Source organism: Rattus rattus, chromosome 8, assembly GCF_011064425.1.
Source record: "Rattus rattus isolate New Zealand chromosome 8, Rrattus_CSIRO_v1, whole genome shotgun sequence".
In the NCBI taxonomy this organism is placed as follows: Eukaryota; Metazoa; Chordata; class Mammalia; order Rodentia; family Muridae; genus Rattus; species Rattus rattus.
This window is the reverse complement of record NC_046161.1, coordinates 77,004,441-77,023,275: the sequence shown is the minus strand read 5'-3', so window position 1 is coordinate 77,023,275 and position 18,835 is coordinate 77,004,441. Positions and strand designations below refer to the sequence as shown.

General features: G+C 42.9%; 1 protein-coding gene across 1 annotated transcript; it reads right to left on the bottom strand.

The window, feature by feature from the left end:
• Positions 1-12: 12 nt before the first annotated feature.
• On the bottom strand, positions 13-18,663 carry Irak1bp1 (interleukin 1 receptor associated kinase 1 binding protein 1). The gene is made up of 4 exons (XM_032910136.1): positions 18,262-18,663; positions 11,456-11,521; positions 613-743; positions 13-536 (listed from the first exon to the last, which is right to left on the bottom strand). The coding sequence occupies exons 1-4, from the start codon at positions 18,571-18,573 to the stop codon at positions 266-268; spliced, it is 780 nt and encodes a 259-aa protein (XP_032766027.1). The 5' UTR covers positions 18,574-18,663; the 3' UTR covers positions 13-265.
• Between the last annotated feature and the right edge of the window lie 172 nt (positions 18,664-18,835).

Below are 18,835 nucleotides of genomic sequence, written 5' to 3'. Positions count from 1 at the left end.
TTCAATCTGACCTGGGTTTTCTGTTAATTTTATTTTCAATATATAAATTCTCAGTATACAAAAGTATGCTTTAATACATTTATTTCCCATGGTGTTCTGGGAACTAGAAAGGGATCACACATATTCTGAGGGATATGTTCAACAAGTGGCAGATCTTACAGATTACCAGTACCAGACAATGGCTACATCTGAGACAAAAAGCAGCGCTGTAAAATGTATAAAAACAGATTTATAAGTACAAATACATTATGTTCCAGTTAGGATTTTACAGATGCTTTTTCTTCCTCTCCTTTCCTTTCACCTCGTAAGTAATGAACACCTTTGAAGCTGCATGGATGGTCGCACTTTTGATTTTCTGTTGCACAGTTAAGGAACCCGGCAAGCTGGACAACTGATGGTCATCCGCTTGGCCTCCCCAGTCTTTTGTTTCCTCCTCCTTGATGAGTAAAGGTCTTCCCAGAGTCTGGCCAACGAGCGCACAGACTTCTTGAGCTTTGCGCCATGCATTCTCAACAGCAGCGAGACAGGCCTGCCGCCTTAGGGGAGAGTGAAGGTCAGTATGACGTCAGTACATCTGCTCAGAATGAATGATGTAAAGCTGCGTTAACTTACCGAAGACTCTCAACGGAACCGGGCGTGTGATAGAACTCAGGCGGGCTGATGACAACAGAGCTATCCAGCTTTTCAACCAGAAAGTTACAAATATTTTGCATTTTTCCAAATTCAGTAAATGTAATGCAGACCTGTCAGTGGAAGGACATTTGATGTTATTTTCATGCCTCGTGTAGTTTTAAATTTTTGTCTAAATAGAAGTATAAAAAGTAAAGCCAAGCTACTATGGTGGTATAGGCCCTTAATCTCAGCACTTGTGAGACAGAGTCAGGTAGACCTCCCTGGTCTACAAAGTAAGTTCTAGGTCAGCCAAGGTTACATAGCAAGACCCTGTCTCAAACAAACAAACAATAGAAAGGAAGGAGTAAAGCCAGATTATAAAGTCATTTTAAGATAACAAATATACCAGATAAGAAAAATTTGACGTTTAGAGCTATATTATTTTCTCACTAAAAACTCTGATTATGAAATTTAAAATGATCTGATATTAGCTTATATACTTAAAATTCTTTTAAACCATTTTAAAATTTATTCATTTTTTTTCTAAAATTGGAGGGTTCTCCCTTTCAGGGTTATTAGTTGGCTAATTTCTAATCCTGATACTGTTTATGACATCATGGTCTAATTTATTCAGTTTAGACTTCTGATTGGTAGTGAATATGTCATACTTCACTGACACCACTGAGCTATGTGTCCCCTTCCAGCAGTCCTACTGTGAACAGAAGTGAATCTGACCCTCCTCTGGAACTTCACCACACTAGGCCTCTGCTAGGAGGCTGATGCATGGTTTAGGTCATCCGCCCACAGCACATAGATCCTTCTAGAGTACCTTTCTTTGCACTCAAAGCCCAGGGCTGGCTGCTCCTGTTTTATCCTTGGGAACGGGAGCTTTTCAGCTCCTGTTGCCCTGACAGACCTTGTACTTCACCCCAAACCCTAGTAGTCTACTCTCCTGCACCTACTTGAGGTCTTCTTTCCAGACCCCTGCCCCAGCACGAGGCCCACCTTTGGCCAGTCTCCAGGAAGTTTGAGGAAGTGATATACCCAATCGATCAAGACCAGAGACTTTTATGGTCTTCTGGGTCAAAATCAGACACCAATTTTCATGAGAAGGCAGAAGGTGACTCCCAGAGAAGCAGTGAGGAGCTAAAAAAAAATGTGGGTTTTCTCTTGTCTGTTTGTCTGCCTGTCTTTCTTTCTTACACATCCACATCACCATTTTTTTTTTTTTTTTGGTTCTTTTTTTTTTTTCGGAGCTGGGGACCGAACCCAGGGCCTTGCGCTTCCTAGGCAAGCGCTCTACCACTGAGCTAAATCCCCAACCCCATCTTTCTTTCTTTCTAAGACAAGGTTTCTCTCTTTCCTTTTCTTTCCTTTCTTTCTTCGGTTTCTCTCCTTCCTTTTCTTTCCTTTCTTTTTTTCCTTCCTTCCTTCCTTCCTTCTTTCCTTTCTTTCTTTCTTTCTTTCTTAGACAGGGTTTCTCTGTGTAGCCCAGCTGTCCTGGAAGTCACTCTGAGGATGAGGCTGGCCTCAAATTCACAGGAGATCTGCCTGCTTTGCCTCCCATGAGTTGGGAACAAAGGCATGAGCCACCACGGCCTGGCCTGTGGGGTTGCATTGTTGCCAAACTGTTCATGGGGACCACAGGCTCCCTGACGGCCTGATCGCGCTGGAGCTAGCCCCACAAAGGGTACTTCCTCTTTGCCTTCCTTGGGCAGGACAGATGAGATTCAGAATCCTAGGTCCAAAAGAGATCCCTTTACACCACTTTTAATCAAGAGTTTCTTGGAGTGAGCACTTAAGGAAGAAGTTGCAAAATATAGCAGTCAAGAGCTTTTCCCAACTTACTTGCTTATGCTTAGAAAAAAACAAATAGCTTGCTCATAGCAAAGCCATGGTCACTGGCAAGAATATAAGAACAAAAGGGGGTAGGTCTTTAAGATTCATGTATAAAGAAATACAATCTAATTCAAACCTTGGTGTACATATCTGAGTGCAGTGTTGGGGCATGGGGCATATTCCACACCTCACATCCTCCCAAAGATGGAGAAAGTAGCTATGAGACACCAGTGTTGCAAGGTCCTTTCTCAGTAAACCCTAGGCATGTGTAAAAGGCAACGAGGAAGGAAGGCAGTCACTCAAATTCTGGGAGATGGAAGGTGAAAACCCAAGGGCCTTCCGTGGCCTGTGTGCACATCCATCCTCAAATGTATGGGTTTATGCTGGCATTGTCTAGAAAACGTCAGGTGCCCCAGTATTCTCAGGGTAATGGTGTTAGGAGAAATATGGGTACAGGCCTCCAGCTGACCCTGTCCGCTCTCCCATCCCTCTCCACTGGTTACCGATGAGTATAAGAGGCTCCACTGTGGGGTGCTGATATAGCCTGGTCTACCCAGGACACTTGTGGGCATAAACATGAAGCTGACTGGGCTTCAGTTTCCACACCTAGGGATGATGAAAAGTGGGAAGCCCAGGAGAGCTACAAAACAGGAAAGGGGAGCCCTCAGGCTCTGGAGAACTAAGAAGCTGGGAAGACCCCACATCCTGGCCTGTCCTGTGTCAGCACCTGATGATGACAAGGTTCCACTTTCAAGATGACAAGGTTGGTTGTGCCCTATCATCCTGGGCAGTCCCAGGGTCACAGGAGCAGCTAGGAAAATGGACAGAGGGAGGAAGTGAGCCTGGGAGAGTTTGAGGAAGCTCTGGCAGTGAGAGGTGCTGTTTGCTCCTTGAAGGTGTCCTTGTTGAGCAGCTTGAGGCAGAAGGCATAGACTTAAAGTGTCTGGGGTAGAATTTCTTGGTATTGTAGTCAAGTAGCAGCTGGTAACAGGCTTCTGGCAGACAGAAAACAGGAATGCCGCTCATGGGAGTGCACATCAGAATACCACTGCCCACTTGGTCAAAGAAGCTGTTGACAAAAGGTGAGAAGCACACAATGTACTCAGGGTGCCACAGTATTGAGGGCTGGAGCATAGTTCTCCAAGATGGCCCCAACAGAGCCACCACACGTGGGCACAGATATGCAGGATAATGACCCGCAGGGATTGGCCCTCTTTCCTAGGGGACCATTACCCTATGGGAACATTCGGGCTCAGCACCCCAGAGAAGTTCCAGGATCCCATCTCCTATTGTCTGTGGACAGGGTAATGTGTCTTTCCCCATGATGGTCACAATCTGACTTCGAAGGGGCTTCTCGAAGGCCCCAGGTACACTTTGCCAACCGTGGTGACTCCCAGCTCATTCTAGTCAGACTGAGGAGTCCCCTGCATGCTGTAGAGCAGCTCCTGGCTTCAGAGCAGACTTCCTGGGGGTGAGTCACTCTGAGTCTTCCTTCCCCTGGGCTACATTATTCTATCTGTCCCATTACTTCATACTTCTCAGATAACTGTATCACTGGCTACTTGCTCAGCCTGACTGACCTCTTGCCTTCTCTAGGAATCCGCTGTCTTTGCACACTTCTTGAACTTGGTTGGCACGTGCATGTGCAGTTTCATCCTACTCTTGCACAACTGTTTTACTCAGAGTAGTGCTCTCTTATACAGATAAAGTCATGGTTTGTTTGTTCCCAGCTTGAGGTTATTATAACTAAACATTCTTTTCAAAGTGCTTGTTGATATTTTTGCACTTCTGAATGTATTTTTTTTTTTACTCAGTTTGCTAATTTCTACTTTTAAAGGCTAGCTAGGATTTGGAATAAGATTGTAATAAATCTATATAACTCATTTTAGGAAGAACAAGTATCAATAATCTTGGGCCTTCCAAATCACAAACAAGATACACTTCCCTCCTTTCTTAGGCATTTTATTTCTCTCAGACATGTTTCATAGTCTTTAGCATATTTTGCCAGGTGTATCCCTTGACATTTAAAGTTTATTATTTCTAATAGATTTTCCCCATAATATTTTCTAGATAGATGGTTGTATTGTTTCTGAATAAAGAGTGTTTTATTTGTCCTTATGCATTTGAATATATTTTATCCTTTCTTGCTTTGCTCCCAAACTACAATAACTCAAATTTCAAGGACAATGCCAAAAAGAAGTCACAAGTGTAGCCACCATGTTTGTGTGGTATCTGCTCTTAGGTACAAAGGTATTAAGTATTTCATCATGAAGGTATACTGTTACCAGCGGTTTTTTAAATCGGTGCCCCTTATCTAGTTAATTAGTTAAAGTTCTATTATCTTTGCACTAACTATTCTGAAGCTTTGTGTAAGGTTAGCAGTGGAAGGACTTGTATATCATCTTGGTTACATTACTCCTCTATCACTAAGAATGACTTTGTTCTGTGTATGGCTAACAGGCTCTGCTCCTCAGTTCACTCTGTGTAGTACTATTAGTTACTCCACCATCCTTTTGATTCACACTTGGATGATGCATTCTTTTACATCTCATTACTTGTAACCAAAACACTGTCATATTTAGAGTATGCGTCCTTCAGACAACATATAGGTGGAGTACACTTTTTTACACAACCTAAAATTCTTTTTAATAGACAGGATCTCACTTTGCAGTCCTGGTTGGCCTAGAACTCACAGAGACCCATGTCTCTGCCTGAGAATACAGACCTGTCTCTCACACCCAGACAAAATACTTCCTTCTGCTGAAGGCGTTGAGACCATTTACATTTTATATGATTACTGACAGGCCTGTGATCTTATTATTTTGTATTTGTTTGTTCTTCTGTTTCTTAATTCCTGTTTTATGTTGTTATTATAATTCCATTTTATCCCTCATTGCTTATTAGTTGTACTGCTGCTTTATTATTAATAAGATACAGCGGAGTTATCCCAAGCTACTTAAAGATGTTTATCATGCACGTAAGAGTCTAAGTAGTATGCTTTTATATTTCCTTCCTGACCTTATGCATTACTACTACTTTACTTTTACATATGACATGTTACTATTCTGATAATTTAAGTGAGATTTTTAAGAGATTTAATAGATTTTATTTATATTAATAGAAAAATATCTATTAAAACACACAGTTTTCACTTTCCATGTTCTTTGTTCCTTTGTGTAGCCAGATGCCTTTTTTTCTGGTATCATTTTCTTTTACCCAAATGATAGTATTTGATATTTATCAAAAACAGGTCTATATGTAATGAATTCTTTTAGTTTATGAAAATGCCTTTAATTGGCTTTTACTTTGGGATTTTTATTGGATATAGAATTTTAGGGTTACATGTTTTTCTTTTTAATTGTTTACTTTTGAGATAGGATCTGGCTATACATAATCAAGGCTGGACTGAAACCTGCACTCTTTCCTGCCCACTCTCCAGCTAAAGTTAAAGACATCTGTAATTATGAATGGCTTGTGTATATGGGGAAGGTGTTGTATGTATGTTTTGTACATAAGCCTGTACATGCACTTGTGGGGGCCAGAAGTCTACCTGGAATATCTTCTATATCTCTCTCTGCACTGGCTGGATTAGCTGGTCAGAGCAGCCTCCATATTTTCCTGTCTCTTCCTCCCAGTGTTGGGATTTTGCTATCATGCACAGTACCCCACCCCTCTTGGAGGCCAGAGATCCAAATGCTAGTCCTTTTACTCGAGTACTACAATGAATACTTTCCCCACTGAGCCATCTCTCTAGCATCCATGGTTCCTGTTAGTACTTTAAAGGCATTGGTCCACTGTTCTCTTCTTTGTATTGTTCTCCACAAGAACAAAAAGAAAAACATTGATTTCTTGTGAACAGAGATAATTCTGTGACAGTACTGCAGGGCATTTAGGAAAAACAATATATACCCATTTCAATACTTGGCAGTTCCAAGCAGCCACTGGATCCTCACCTTGCAGAAAAGGTAAGTGGAGGCTATTGTATAGGTATTCCTTCCTGGTCCAGATGGTGTAAAATCATTTGAACATACACCCATAGGTGGAATTGCTAGGTCATCTGGGAGTTAATTTAATATTCTGGAAAAACTCCACATTATTTTCTATACAAGCTTTACCATTTTGCATTGCTGTTGGTGACATACAAGGCTAACTTCCCCACATCTTCGCCTATCACTGTGCCTTGACTCTGACAGTAGCTACCCTAACAGGTGTAATGATACAATTCACTGTGGTTTCAAGTTCTATTTCTCTGACAATTGGAGAGAGATACTGAATATCTCTCCATATACCTGTTGGTACATTTTTGATAAGTATCTATCCAAGCCATCTGTAAATCTTTAAATCATGTTACTTGCTTTTGTGCTATTGTGTTTTACATGTCTAACTACCATCTGACCATATTACACATGCTTAATAGCCCAGGAGATGACTCGAATGTGTTAGACATTTGTTGGCTGAGGGGAGCTTGCTACAGTCATATCCATAAGGCACACACCTTTCTGTATGAAGAGGTTAGCACACTTTGTATCTTATGAGTGTATTATCACGGTTTCCACTGACAATTGGTGGTCATCTAAAGGGAATCATGAGCTGGAATGTACAGTATCGTGTAATGTCTGGATTCCAGGGAGTCCTATCTAAAACACAGCTGCATGCTTTCTTAAGAAACCACAACACTGAACACTAAAAAGGCAGGTACAGCAGAAGGAAGAGCAGAGGTTAACCCAATTCTCACACAGTCAGGGACTCTTGCCGACCTCTAACTTTAGTCTTAGAACAACTCAGTGGTTTCAAAACCCTCCAGTCTTCCAGCCCTTGATCAGTTCTAGAACTATCTCTTCCCTGTGCTCTTGGTGACCCTTTATATGTAAACTTAACTACAAGTGGGAGTGATGGTTCCCAACTGTAATAACAATCTGTGTTCAGGAAGCTGGTGTGGTAAAAGCATAAATTTGAGGCTATCATGGGCTACATACTGAGACTCTACCTAAAATTAATAAAAAACAAAACATACCCTCCTAAGTCAGTTTCCTGTCCCTATCATTACAAACTGAATTCCTAACAGGTCAAACCCTTAGAGGGATACACTGCCCTCCAGACATCAAACCTCTGTTATGTAGAGTGCTGCCTCACTGCTCATTCTGGCAAATAATCTGCTCCAAATCTATACCAAACTATGTTGAAGCTTGCAGGAGGCAGCCTCTGGCCTGTAGGGGCATGGGATTGGGTGGGCAGTGTCAGACGAAGGCTCAAGATTGATGAGCCCCGGCCTTACAGTCTTACTATTTATGCTTTAATAAATGCGTTTCTCGTCTCTCTAGCTCAAGGACCTCTTGCTGGTCAGGAGAGAGGTTTACAACTCATTAACTCTCCATGAAGTATAGAAAAAAATAGAGGAAAAGACTTAAAACCTTTTACCTTGGCAATATGCAGTCTCACACACATACATACACACACTCTGGTTGGGCACAACCACCCGTCTCATCAACTCCACAAGTGTTCATGTATACTTACATACACACATACACCTACACACGTATGTACAGACAAACATATACATATGTACATTTGATGGATCGGACAGAGCCCCCCAAACCACACACATACATTTGGTGGGTGGATCGGCAGAGCCCCAGATGCCACACTTTATTCCTTCTCTCTGGCCTTCTTAGACAAAACCAAGACAAAAGTTCTTAAAAAATGACCTCATAGAAGATGTTACACAAAAGGGGAGTTACAGAAGGATGTCAATAGTTAAGTGCAAAGCAGTGTTTCCTTCTGTAGCTCATTTCAAGTTCTAAGCAACAGTTTTACATGGCCTCACTTTATCATAGTGCACACCTGTGGCTTCATCCTTGGACCTAGATGGGTGAAGGAATGTTTTCCTTGATCACTTGTCCCGAGCCGATTTCTCCTTTTAATGCAGTTGTGAACCTCACTGCATTCTGGATTACGCACCTTTACTTACTATTCTATGAAGAATGGGCACCTTTTACTTTTGATTGATTCTAATTTTATTATATTTTTCTGGCAAAATAACTAAAATCATCTCTTAAAACGTTCTTCCTAAAATTATTTCAATCAAACCAGGAATTCTATACAATCATTAATTCATCTAAACAGCACTGATTCATAAATGTTCATCCTCATGTTGATCCACAAGAAATTTGCTCAATAGGGTAGGCCAATGCTGAGGAATCGTTAGACTATGTAATAGTGACAGGAAAAGGTGTATCAACAGTGAGAAGCCATCCTGGGATAAAGTCTCTTGGGACCCTGCCTCTCAGAGCTCACCTACTGCAGGCCACCTCCAGGAAACTCACTTGCATGCCTTTATCCTTTCCCAGATGGCTTCTGACACGCTCACAGTGAATAGCTGCAAGTTTCATTGAGATGGGTACATTTTAAATGGAACAATGACAAAGCTTACTGAGATGAGTGTTTACTGATAAAATTCTGACCTCAGGAAACAAGAAGCTCCCTTTCTTTTCTTTTTTTTTTTTTTTTAATTAACTTGAGTATTTCTTATATACATTTTGAGTGTTATTTCCTTTTCCGGTTTCCGGGCAAACATCCCCTTCCCTCCCTCCCCTTCCTTTTGGGTGTTCCCCTTCCCCTCCCTCCCCCCATTGCCCCCCCTACCCCCCAACAATCTATTTCCCTGGGGGTTCCGTCTTAGCAGGACCCAGGGCTTCCCCTTCCACTGGTGCTCTTACTAGATATTCATTGCTACCTACGAGGTCAGAGTCCAGGGTCAGTCCATGTATAGTCTTTTAGGTAGTGGCTTAGTCCCTGGAAGCTCTGGTTGCTTGGCATTGTTGTACATATGGGGTCTCGAGCCCCTTCAAGCTCTTCCAGTTCTTTCTCTGATTCCTTCAACGGGGTCCTGCTCTCAGTTCAGTGGTTTGCTGCTGGCATTTGCCTCTGTATTTGCTGTATTCTGGCTGTGTCTCTCAGGATCGATCTACATCCGCTCCTGTCGGTCTGCACTTTTGCTTCATCCATCTTGTCTAATTGGGTGGCTGTATATATATGGGCCACATGTGGGCAGGCTCTGAATGGGTGTTCCTTCAGTCTCTGTTTTAATCTTTTGCCTCTCTCTTCCCTGCCAAGGGTATTCTTGTTCCCTTTAAAGAAGGAGTGAAGCATTCACATTTTGATCATCCGTCTTGAGTTTCATTTGTTCTAGGCATCTAGGGTAATTCAAGCATTTGGGCTAATAGCCACTTATCAGTGAGTGCATACCATGTATGTCTTTCTGATTAGTTAGCTCACCAGGATGATATTTTCCAGTTCCAACCATTTGCCTACGTAATTTCATAAAGTCGTTGTTCTGAAGAGATCATTCATTCAGCCACTGAGTGTTTTCTCAAAGCCATGAGGGTGGGAATCGAGATCCAGCACACACACACACACACACACACACACACACACACACACACACACACACACACACACACGGCTTAGTTTGGATTTTTATTGATGTGGACAGACACCATGACCAAGGCAACTCTTATAAGGGACAACATTTTATTGGGGCTGGCTTACAGGTTCTGAGGATCAGTCATTACCATCATGGTGGGAAGCATGGCAGTGTCCAGGCAGGCATGGCCCTGGAGGGGCCGAGTTCTACCCCTTGTTCCGAAGGCAGTCAGAAGACAACTACATTCCAGGCAGCTAGGAGGTCTCAAAGCCCACTCCCATATGACACACTTCTTTTAACAAGGCCACACCTCCTAATCGTGCCACCCCCTGGGCCAAGCATACACAAACCTCACAGCATTTGTCACCTTGAGTCTGGAGTGAAGTACAATCCAGAGATGGAGGGCACACCTGTGATCCTGACCTTGAGGCTGGGAGACATTCACTTTTGATCTGGATCTTGAGGCATAGTGGCCATGAAAGCTTAGGCCCAGGCAAGGTGGTATAAACCGTTAGTCCAGCAGTCCTCCAACAAGGCCGTACCTCCCAATAGTGCCACTCCCTGGGCCAAGCATATTTAAACAGCACAACATAACAGGCCAGGCACCGGGGCTGGGGATTTAGCTCAGTGGTAGAGCGCTTACCTAGGAAGCGCAAGGCCCTGGGTTCCTGCAACTCCACCTCCCAGAAGGCAGAGAGGAGGGGTGCTTAAATTTGCTGACTTCCAGACTAACTGAGAAAATGTGAGACACCTGATGATGTCTGCCGCCCACAGCTGCACACAGGTACATAGAGAGACAGGCATATACATACACACATAGACAAACCAATCTCTCTAGCCCCAAATCAATCTTCTGAAAAAAAGAAGCTCCTTTTCTAATGCCCATTCTTTCCTGCTCCTCTGATCTTACACTTGATCTCTCAGAAACCCCAGGGATCTAAGCTTAACATTAATACTAGGATGCAATGATACGATAGATACACTGACAGACAGACAGAAGAGAGCAAGCACCAGGTGGCTTCTGGGGTGGGAGGTGGTGGTGTTTCTACTTCTAGAGACAAAGAGTCTCCATTGGTAAACAAGATTGCACTCTAACTCAGACACCTTTGTTTCCGATGACAGGTGGCGGCTAAAAACACGGACCGAAAAGCAAAGATGACACGATCTAAAATTTTCAATAATATTTGTCACAGTCACTGTGACATTGTATTGAGAAACAAAATAAAAATGGTTTTAAGAAGTCTCAATCCATTATGGCTTTTCCATGTTTTTATCTAAGGGAGATTTCTTTCCTGTCACGCTTTCTGCTCACCAGGCAATAATGTTACAGAAAGTTTGTGGTGGTTCGGTACTCTCTCCATGTGCTAGTTTTACTTATTTTACACCGTTTCTCTTAAGTAGATGTCATTACATTTATTTTAGAGCATGATCTGATATATATATATATATCAGAATGATTTTGAGAAGAATCATCTTTTATTATCACTGTAGAGTAATTTCTCTAGTAGGTTTCAGTTGAAGAGTAAGTCTAAGTGGCCGGTGCCTCCAAAGTCAAGCTGTTCCCACTCACCCAGTACCTACCTCGGCTTCCATGTGGTAAGCATTGTCTACTCTTCTGAAATCCTTTGTCACAGTTACATTCTCTGTCTGCAACAGAAAGTACCAAATTGAAGTTACTAAATTTGGCTGTGAAATTCAGTCGTTTTTGCCTATCAATTAAGAAGCCTGAGTTTGAAATATGCAGACATACAGTATGCAAAATGAACTGCCTGAGTCGATGTTTTACACTTTCTTAAAAGTGCCATGAAATCAATCAGGAGCCTACAGACACTTGTTCAAAAAACAAAAACAAAAACAAAAACAAAAACAAAAACAAAAGCAAAAACACTTCAGTTCATTTTTCAGTCATTTATTTCACTTGTATAGAAAATATGGACTCATATGTAACTTTGGGTAAGTTACTCCATAGTTTTGAGTCTGCTTCCACAAGTATAAAACCAGGTCAATAGACACCACCACATTGTTATAACAATTTAAAAACAAGTTATATGCAAAAGTGCTTGGATAGAGAAGGCAACAGACAGAAGTAGATTGCACAGTATTACAGTATAGATCTCCACCAAACGTTTCCTGCCACAATTTACTTCTCAAACTATGAGCCAAAAAAAAAAAGAAAAAAAAATCCCACAACCAACATATATATTTATATGATCATGATTGCTATTGACTCCTCCCACAAACACAAACCTGCTAAACAATAAGTTCTTCCATATAGGAAACAAGTATCATCTAGAGTGAATGAGTATTCACTCAATGCCTTAGCCCCATGGGAATGCCAAAGCCTTCTTCCATTCAGAATGCTGATGGTGTATGCAGAATGGCCATCTTACTTTCACCGCCACTGCCCCCGCCATCACCACCCACACACTTTACGCCCTGGAGACTCTCCCTGAGAGTAAGCAAACCTGCTTCCTTGTTCAGCAACCACTGCACCTCCCCCTTCTGCTGCACCAGTAAACACACTGAGCTCTGCGGTGCTGCAGCTTTTTCATCAGAGCGCACATGGGTCCCTGTGTATGTCATCTCCTCATTCCCTTTCTGCCTCATATAGGTCAGTCTCTGGAGCCATCCAGAACACAGCACCTCTTGATGCTGAAAATCCCAGTGACAACCAGTGTTCATTCTAAGTGAGAAACGTGGCTCCTACTTGTACATTTGCTCAACGCCAGTACACTGTGTAAAGCAGTCTCAGAACTGCTAACTAGTGTACCCTGGAAAGCAGAGTCTGGGGTACCTTTATCTTCACCCTGACGGTCTCCAGCTAAAATGCTCTTGTCTAACTACTCAGGACATGCTTTTTAATTCAGCTGTGTCCTTTGTTAATAATAGAACTGGGTTAATTTATCACAGTCTGAATTCTGTCCTGAGATTAAGGTCTGACAGCCTGTTTCATGCCTTTCCTCCTGCAGTGTGCAAATGTTAAATCCACTCCTTGTGACTTACAGCTCTTCGGGTTTTGACAGGTACGCACAGTGAAGGATCAAGCACTCCGGCACACAGGAGAATAGTTCTTCACATGAACAGTTCCCCTGTGCATCTCCTTTACAGTCAACCACTCAGTTGTCTCCATACGTTTGCCTCTTCTGGATGTTGTATGAATGGAATAATGAAACATTAGTCTTTCTTTTTGGTCTGGCTTTTTACTTCCTATTATGCATCTAAATGGCCTCATTTTGTCTAGACTATAGGAAAGTGGCCAGAAATACTGTTAAACATCCTACAATATATGGGTTAAACCAACCATAGGAAATTATTCAGCTCAAATTGTAAACAGTGCTAAGGCTGATAAATCTACCACACCAGTCTAGTTTATGAGGCTCTCCTGACTGAACCAGCTTTGTTTCTACGTACATATAAAAAGGCGGACTTTTAAAGCAAATTGGTCAATACAAGAATAGCTGTTTACATAATATGAAAAAGTAGGATGGCAGTCTCAATAGCCATAAAAGCTATGCAAGAATAAACTTAAAAAGCGAAGACCTTACAACTGTTCGGGAAAAATTGAATAAACTGACTGCAATGCTGTAAAATCAGCATTTAACCTGAAATTATATATGCTTAGTACCAAATATAAAGGATGCTTTACTTGTTCTGTACAGAGTTCCACCATCTAGAATTACAGACTGTATCTCCATGTCCCCATTTAACATGCCCTGCTCAAATATTTCCAGTAGAACAGTAATGAAGGGAGAATAGGGCCTCAGAGGTGTTACAAAGATTTAATAATTTAAACTGTGTGGAGTACCACATGAACTGTTAACACTCTAGGTCTGCGACTTGGAAGATTTCAAAGCAACCGAGGGTAAAGACTCCTCATGTCATAGCTATGTCCCTACTCCTTAGCAGCAGCTGTGTGATCAGGTAAGCCCCGAGAGGTCTCAGCCATTGTAGATTACCACATTTGCTTGCCACAGACATGCAAATATGACAATAGAAGCGAATTTGTCTGTAGCATTTCTCTTGCCACAAACAGAAGTTATATTGTCCATTCAGGTCTTATTTCTAAATTTATTTACGTGTATAGGTGTTTTGCTCACACATAGGTCTGCACACCATTGTGTGCTTGGTGCCCATAGTTTAGAGGAGGTTAACAGATTCCCTGGAACTGAAGTTACAGAGGGCTGTACGCTGTGAGCTGACACACGTATACCAGGGATGGAACAAAGGTCCTTGGCGTGAGCAACAAGTGCTCTTAAGCACTGAACCATGTCCAGCACACAGGACTGCTTTTCTATCGTGGGTATCATCCGTAAGCGTGGCTGCCTCAAGGTGACTCATCATCCTGTGATCTAAGGCTTAGGTTGCATGCACCATTTTGAGTCTCAGAAAGACACCAGGAAAGCCAGGGACCTAACCATATAAAACCCGAGCAGCCAAAGAAAACCAACCTGACTTTTCAGTTGTGTAAAACTAATTTTTATTTTCAATAGGTAAAGTTGAGATCATTTCGAAAAACTAAGATGGGCTAATAATGAAGGTTACGAGAACAGTTACTTATCTAGGTAAAAGGAAATAAAACCATTGTTATTTTACCGAAATCAACTCCAAGCATAGAATATTTAACATACTATTAAGGATCCTTAGATTCCAATATGTATCACTTAATGGTCACACTGCCTTAAAACCATGGACTGAATAAACAGTTCACTAAAGGTAGAACGCATACAGAAAAGAATAATGTATTTGGCTAAACTGTCGAAACCTAAAGTTTTAGGTTATGTAATGGATATGACAGAAATTCAGATTTGTTTGTGTAATATATGATAGCCATAAGTTAATGGTAATCATAATTTTTAAGATTCCTATAAATTAATGCAAAAAATTATAAAAATGGGTGGAATACTATTAACTATGTATGGAAAAAACTTAATTTCCATTGTTAAAAAGGAAAATCTGACTGCTTTGGACTTAATGAATTTTAAAAATTACAGAAGAAAATAATGCTACTGTGGCAAGTGGAGAAGGCACACACTGATCTCCCTGCGTTCCTACCATCCCCTATCTTAATTTGGGTATGACCAGAAGCCAGTTTGTCAATATTTTGACAGAAATTTCAAAATAAAATAAGTGGGTGGCGGGAATCAAGACAGAAGAGATAAAGGTTGTATTGGAAAGCAAATTACAGGGTTAACTTAACTCTGCAGAGAGTTAAACTCAAACTAACCCTGCAGAGAAACTGCAACTGGACTCAGAAAACATCTCGATTTCTCCACCAACAAGTGAGGGAGCTGGGGTCTCAGGCCACTGCTCCCACTCAATTCAGTTCTTCATTGCCTTTATTTGAAGACTATTCAGGGTGGGGCAGCAGAACTTAACCACTTGGAATTAATACCCAACTCCGTTTGCAGGAAGCTTCATGGCCTGGAAGCTTTTACATTCAGGCAGTTAATTCAACTATGATGGCAGACAGGTGTAGGGAAGCAAGCGTATCAAAGCGAGCATCATCAATAACATCCGCTACCTCCCCTGCCCAGGACCTCAATCGTCCAGTTAAGAACATGGGTCTAAGGTCCTGGTTGGTATCTAAAACTACGCCGACTCTCAGCTGTGGGCAAGTTGTTTGCCAGCAGTTACTCTGGTGCTGAGAACCCTCTTCTGTAAACCGGCAACTGAAGCGCTAACTTTATAGAGTAGTAATTGAGACAGCAGTTATAAGGTCTATCAACAGTACGTAGCTGGTGTAGTTAACAGTATCAAAATGCTGCAGTCGGACACTGTTGTGTTAGGATCTAGATACCTTCTCAAGCTTGTGGTGGGATTTTAAAGGCTGTAGAGCCTGCAGAAGGTGGAGCCTGGCTAGTAAATGTAGAAAATAAGGTGGAAGGTGGTGGAGGGTGATAGAGGAAGACACACACACACGAACACACACACACACACACACACACACACACACACACACACAAAAAACACACACACACACACACACACACACACACACACACACACACACACACACAAACACACACACATGAACACACAACACCAACAACACACACACAACCACACACACACACACACACACCACACACACACCCCACACACACACCCAACACACACCACACACACACCCCACACACACACCACACACACACAACACACACACACCACACACCACACACACACCACATACACACACACACACATACACACACACACACACACACACACACACACACACACACCACACACACACAACACACACACACACACACACACACCACACACACACACAGCACACACACATCACACACACACACACACACACCACATACATACACAGCACACACACACCACACATACACACACCACACACACACACACACACACACACACACACACACACACACACACACACACACACACACACACACACACACACACACACACACACACACACACACACACACACACACACACACACACACACACACACACACACACACACAGACACACACACACACACACACACACACACACACACACACACACACACACACACACACACAGACACACACACACAGACACACACACACACACACACACACACACACACGTTATAGCCTGGCTGGCCCTCTTCTGGTTCCATTCTCTGCTTCCTGCTCCAGGCTATAGGAACAGCTCCTGCACAGTGCCTTCCCTACCACCATGGACTGAGACCCTCTGAAACTGTGAACCGAACAAGCCCTCTGTCTTTCCAGTTGCTGTCAGGTCACAGCAATGAGAAAAGTAAAGCTATACAGACACACACTTTGATGTCAGCCTCCAGCTCTCTCCTTTAGTCTTGCCTTAATTCTCCTCCACACTGCCCAGTGCCTTCTGCATTCCGGCCACACTGCACTACTGAGAGTGCTGCTCCTGTGTACGCCTGCTGCATTCTGATGTGGAACCTAGATGATTTCCCTTCGACCAGTGCTTAACATTTTGACAGTGTCACTTCCTTTATGGAGTCTTTCTGGAATCCCTAAGGTAAAAATCAATGTTATCTCTTCAATGTATTACACACATACTTTCAGGGCATCACGTATCATACTATTTTAATCTGATCATGGGATGCTGGCAGCAGAAGGCTCAAATTTTATTATCTCTCTGTCTCCATCAGATCCCTCCTCTAGAGCTCAGGGATCCCTGTGGAAGAAGAGGCAGAAGACGTTGGGGAGACAGAGAGGACAGAAGACACCAAGAAAACAAGGCCCTCTAAAATAACTGAGCTCATGAACTGAGAGACAGAAGTGGCAGTCACCGGGCCCTATATGTGTCTGCACCTATTTTTTTCACTTTGTTTGCAACTTACATTTAAACTTTTTTAACTATAAAATAACTTGGGAACCCTGCCCCCATCATTTCAATTATTCCGGTTTTAAATGTAATATAAATACATTTTATTTTTAAAAATTAAAAAATCAGTTTTTTGAAGGTATGACATTTTTAGCACAGAAGCAATAGTAGGTTGCACTTACAATCACCCCCCTGAAAACAAGGGTTCCTGCAGTTAGGGTCCTGTTTTGCACAATGCTAACACTGGGACGGCTGATTGTCTGTGGCTTCTAATTTTCTTTCATAATAATTATCTGAAGTGTGGCAAAGTTGGAAAGCAATCTTCATGGTGGTTTTAGGAACAGGATTTCAAATGTGGTTCTTTAAAATTCAGAGCATTATTTTGCCACCCTAAATTTGGAAAATGGGAATATTAAAACATGCCTAAGAGTTGCTCTGTGGAATAAAGCTAGTTCCCTTTCTGCTAAAAGGAGGGGGGCTTAAGCTGCAATCTATTTAGTGATTTGTTTCACAAACATGTCTAGGAAGTAGAAACAATTCACCTGTGACACCTATATATGTTAACTTTAAAAAAGTTAAAACTAAAAAGGTGGGAAAATTTGGGGTAGGTGATTATCATAAACCAAAAATAGATGCTAATAAATAATTGAAGAACCACTCCACACTAACTTTTGATCTGAAGGAAGCAGTTCAAGCTCCTTACCTGCCTATTTCAGCATGCAGAATAAAAACTACCAAAGGTTTGTGTGTTGGGGGCAGGGGAGCAGGGGAGGTGGGAGGGGAAGGTTCAACATTCTACTTAGGCAAACATTTGCATGTAATTTTTCAAGAAAACATTTCATCACTCTAACCTTAAAACCAAAATCACTGTAGCAAGTATCACCAGATAAAAACCTACGTGATTTCAAGTTCGCTGCGGCCAATAACGTCTTTCATCTAGATTCTAGAAGGAAGGGTCATGCATCCTTTGCGCCCAAGAGTGAATCCTGAGGTAACAAAGCATCCCCAAAGGTCCAGAGTCGCCCGCTCTGCACCCCGTCTCGAAGGCTCACCTGCACACCTTGCTGCTGAAGGCTCTGTGTGATGTAGTCCAGGCGGCGACACACACTCTTCTTGGCCTCTGCCGACACCTCCTTGGTGCTGCTCACCCGCACGGTCACCAGCGCCTGGTCTGGGCTGGCGGACACCTCGGCCGCGCCGCTCACGTGGACCTCCCGGGCTCCGGGGTGGGCCTGCGCATTGTGGGGGCGGAAGCCGACGGGCTGCGCTTCTACGGCCGAGATCTGGTGGTTTTCCCGGTCCCGGTCAGCCCAGGGAACCAGTTCCATGAACACCCGCGATGCAGGGGCGGGTTGCAGCGACATAGCTGGGGCAACTGCGTTGCCATAGCAACTCCGGGTCGACGGCAGGGAGTGACGTTTGGCTACCGCGCTTGCTTGATCCGCGCGGAGGATGCCGGGACGGAGGCGGCGGAGCTGCTCACTGTGGACGCCGCTGCAGCGTGGAGACCGGGTCTTCTTTCGGAGAAGTAGGCCTGCACACGTTCTAAATAGTTACGTCATGGCCTGCAGGAGCCTTAGCCGGCTGTCTCGGCCTCGCTGTCAGTGAGCACGGGCCCTCCATGTG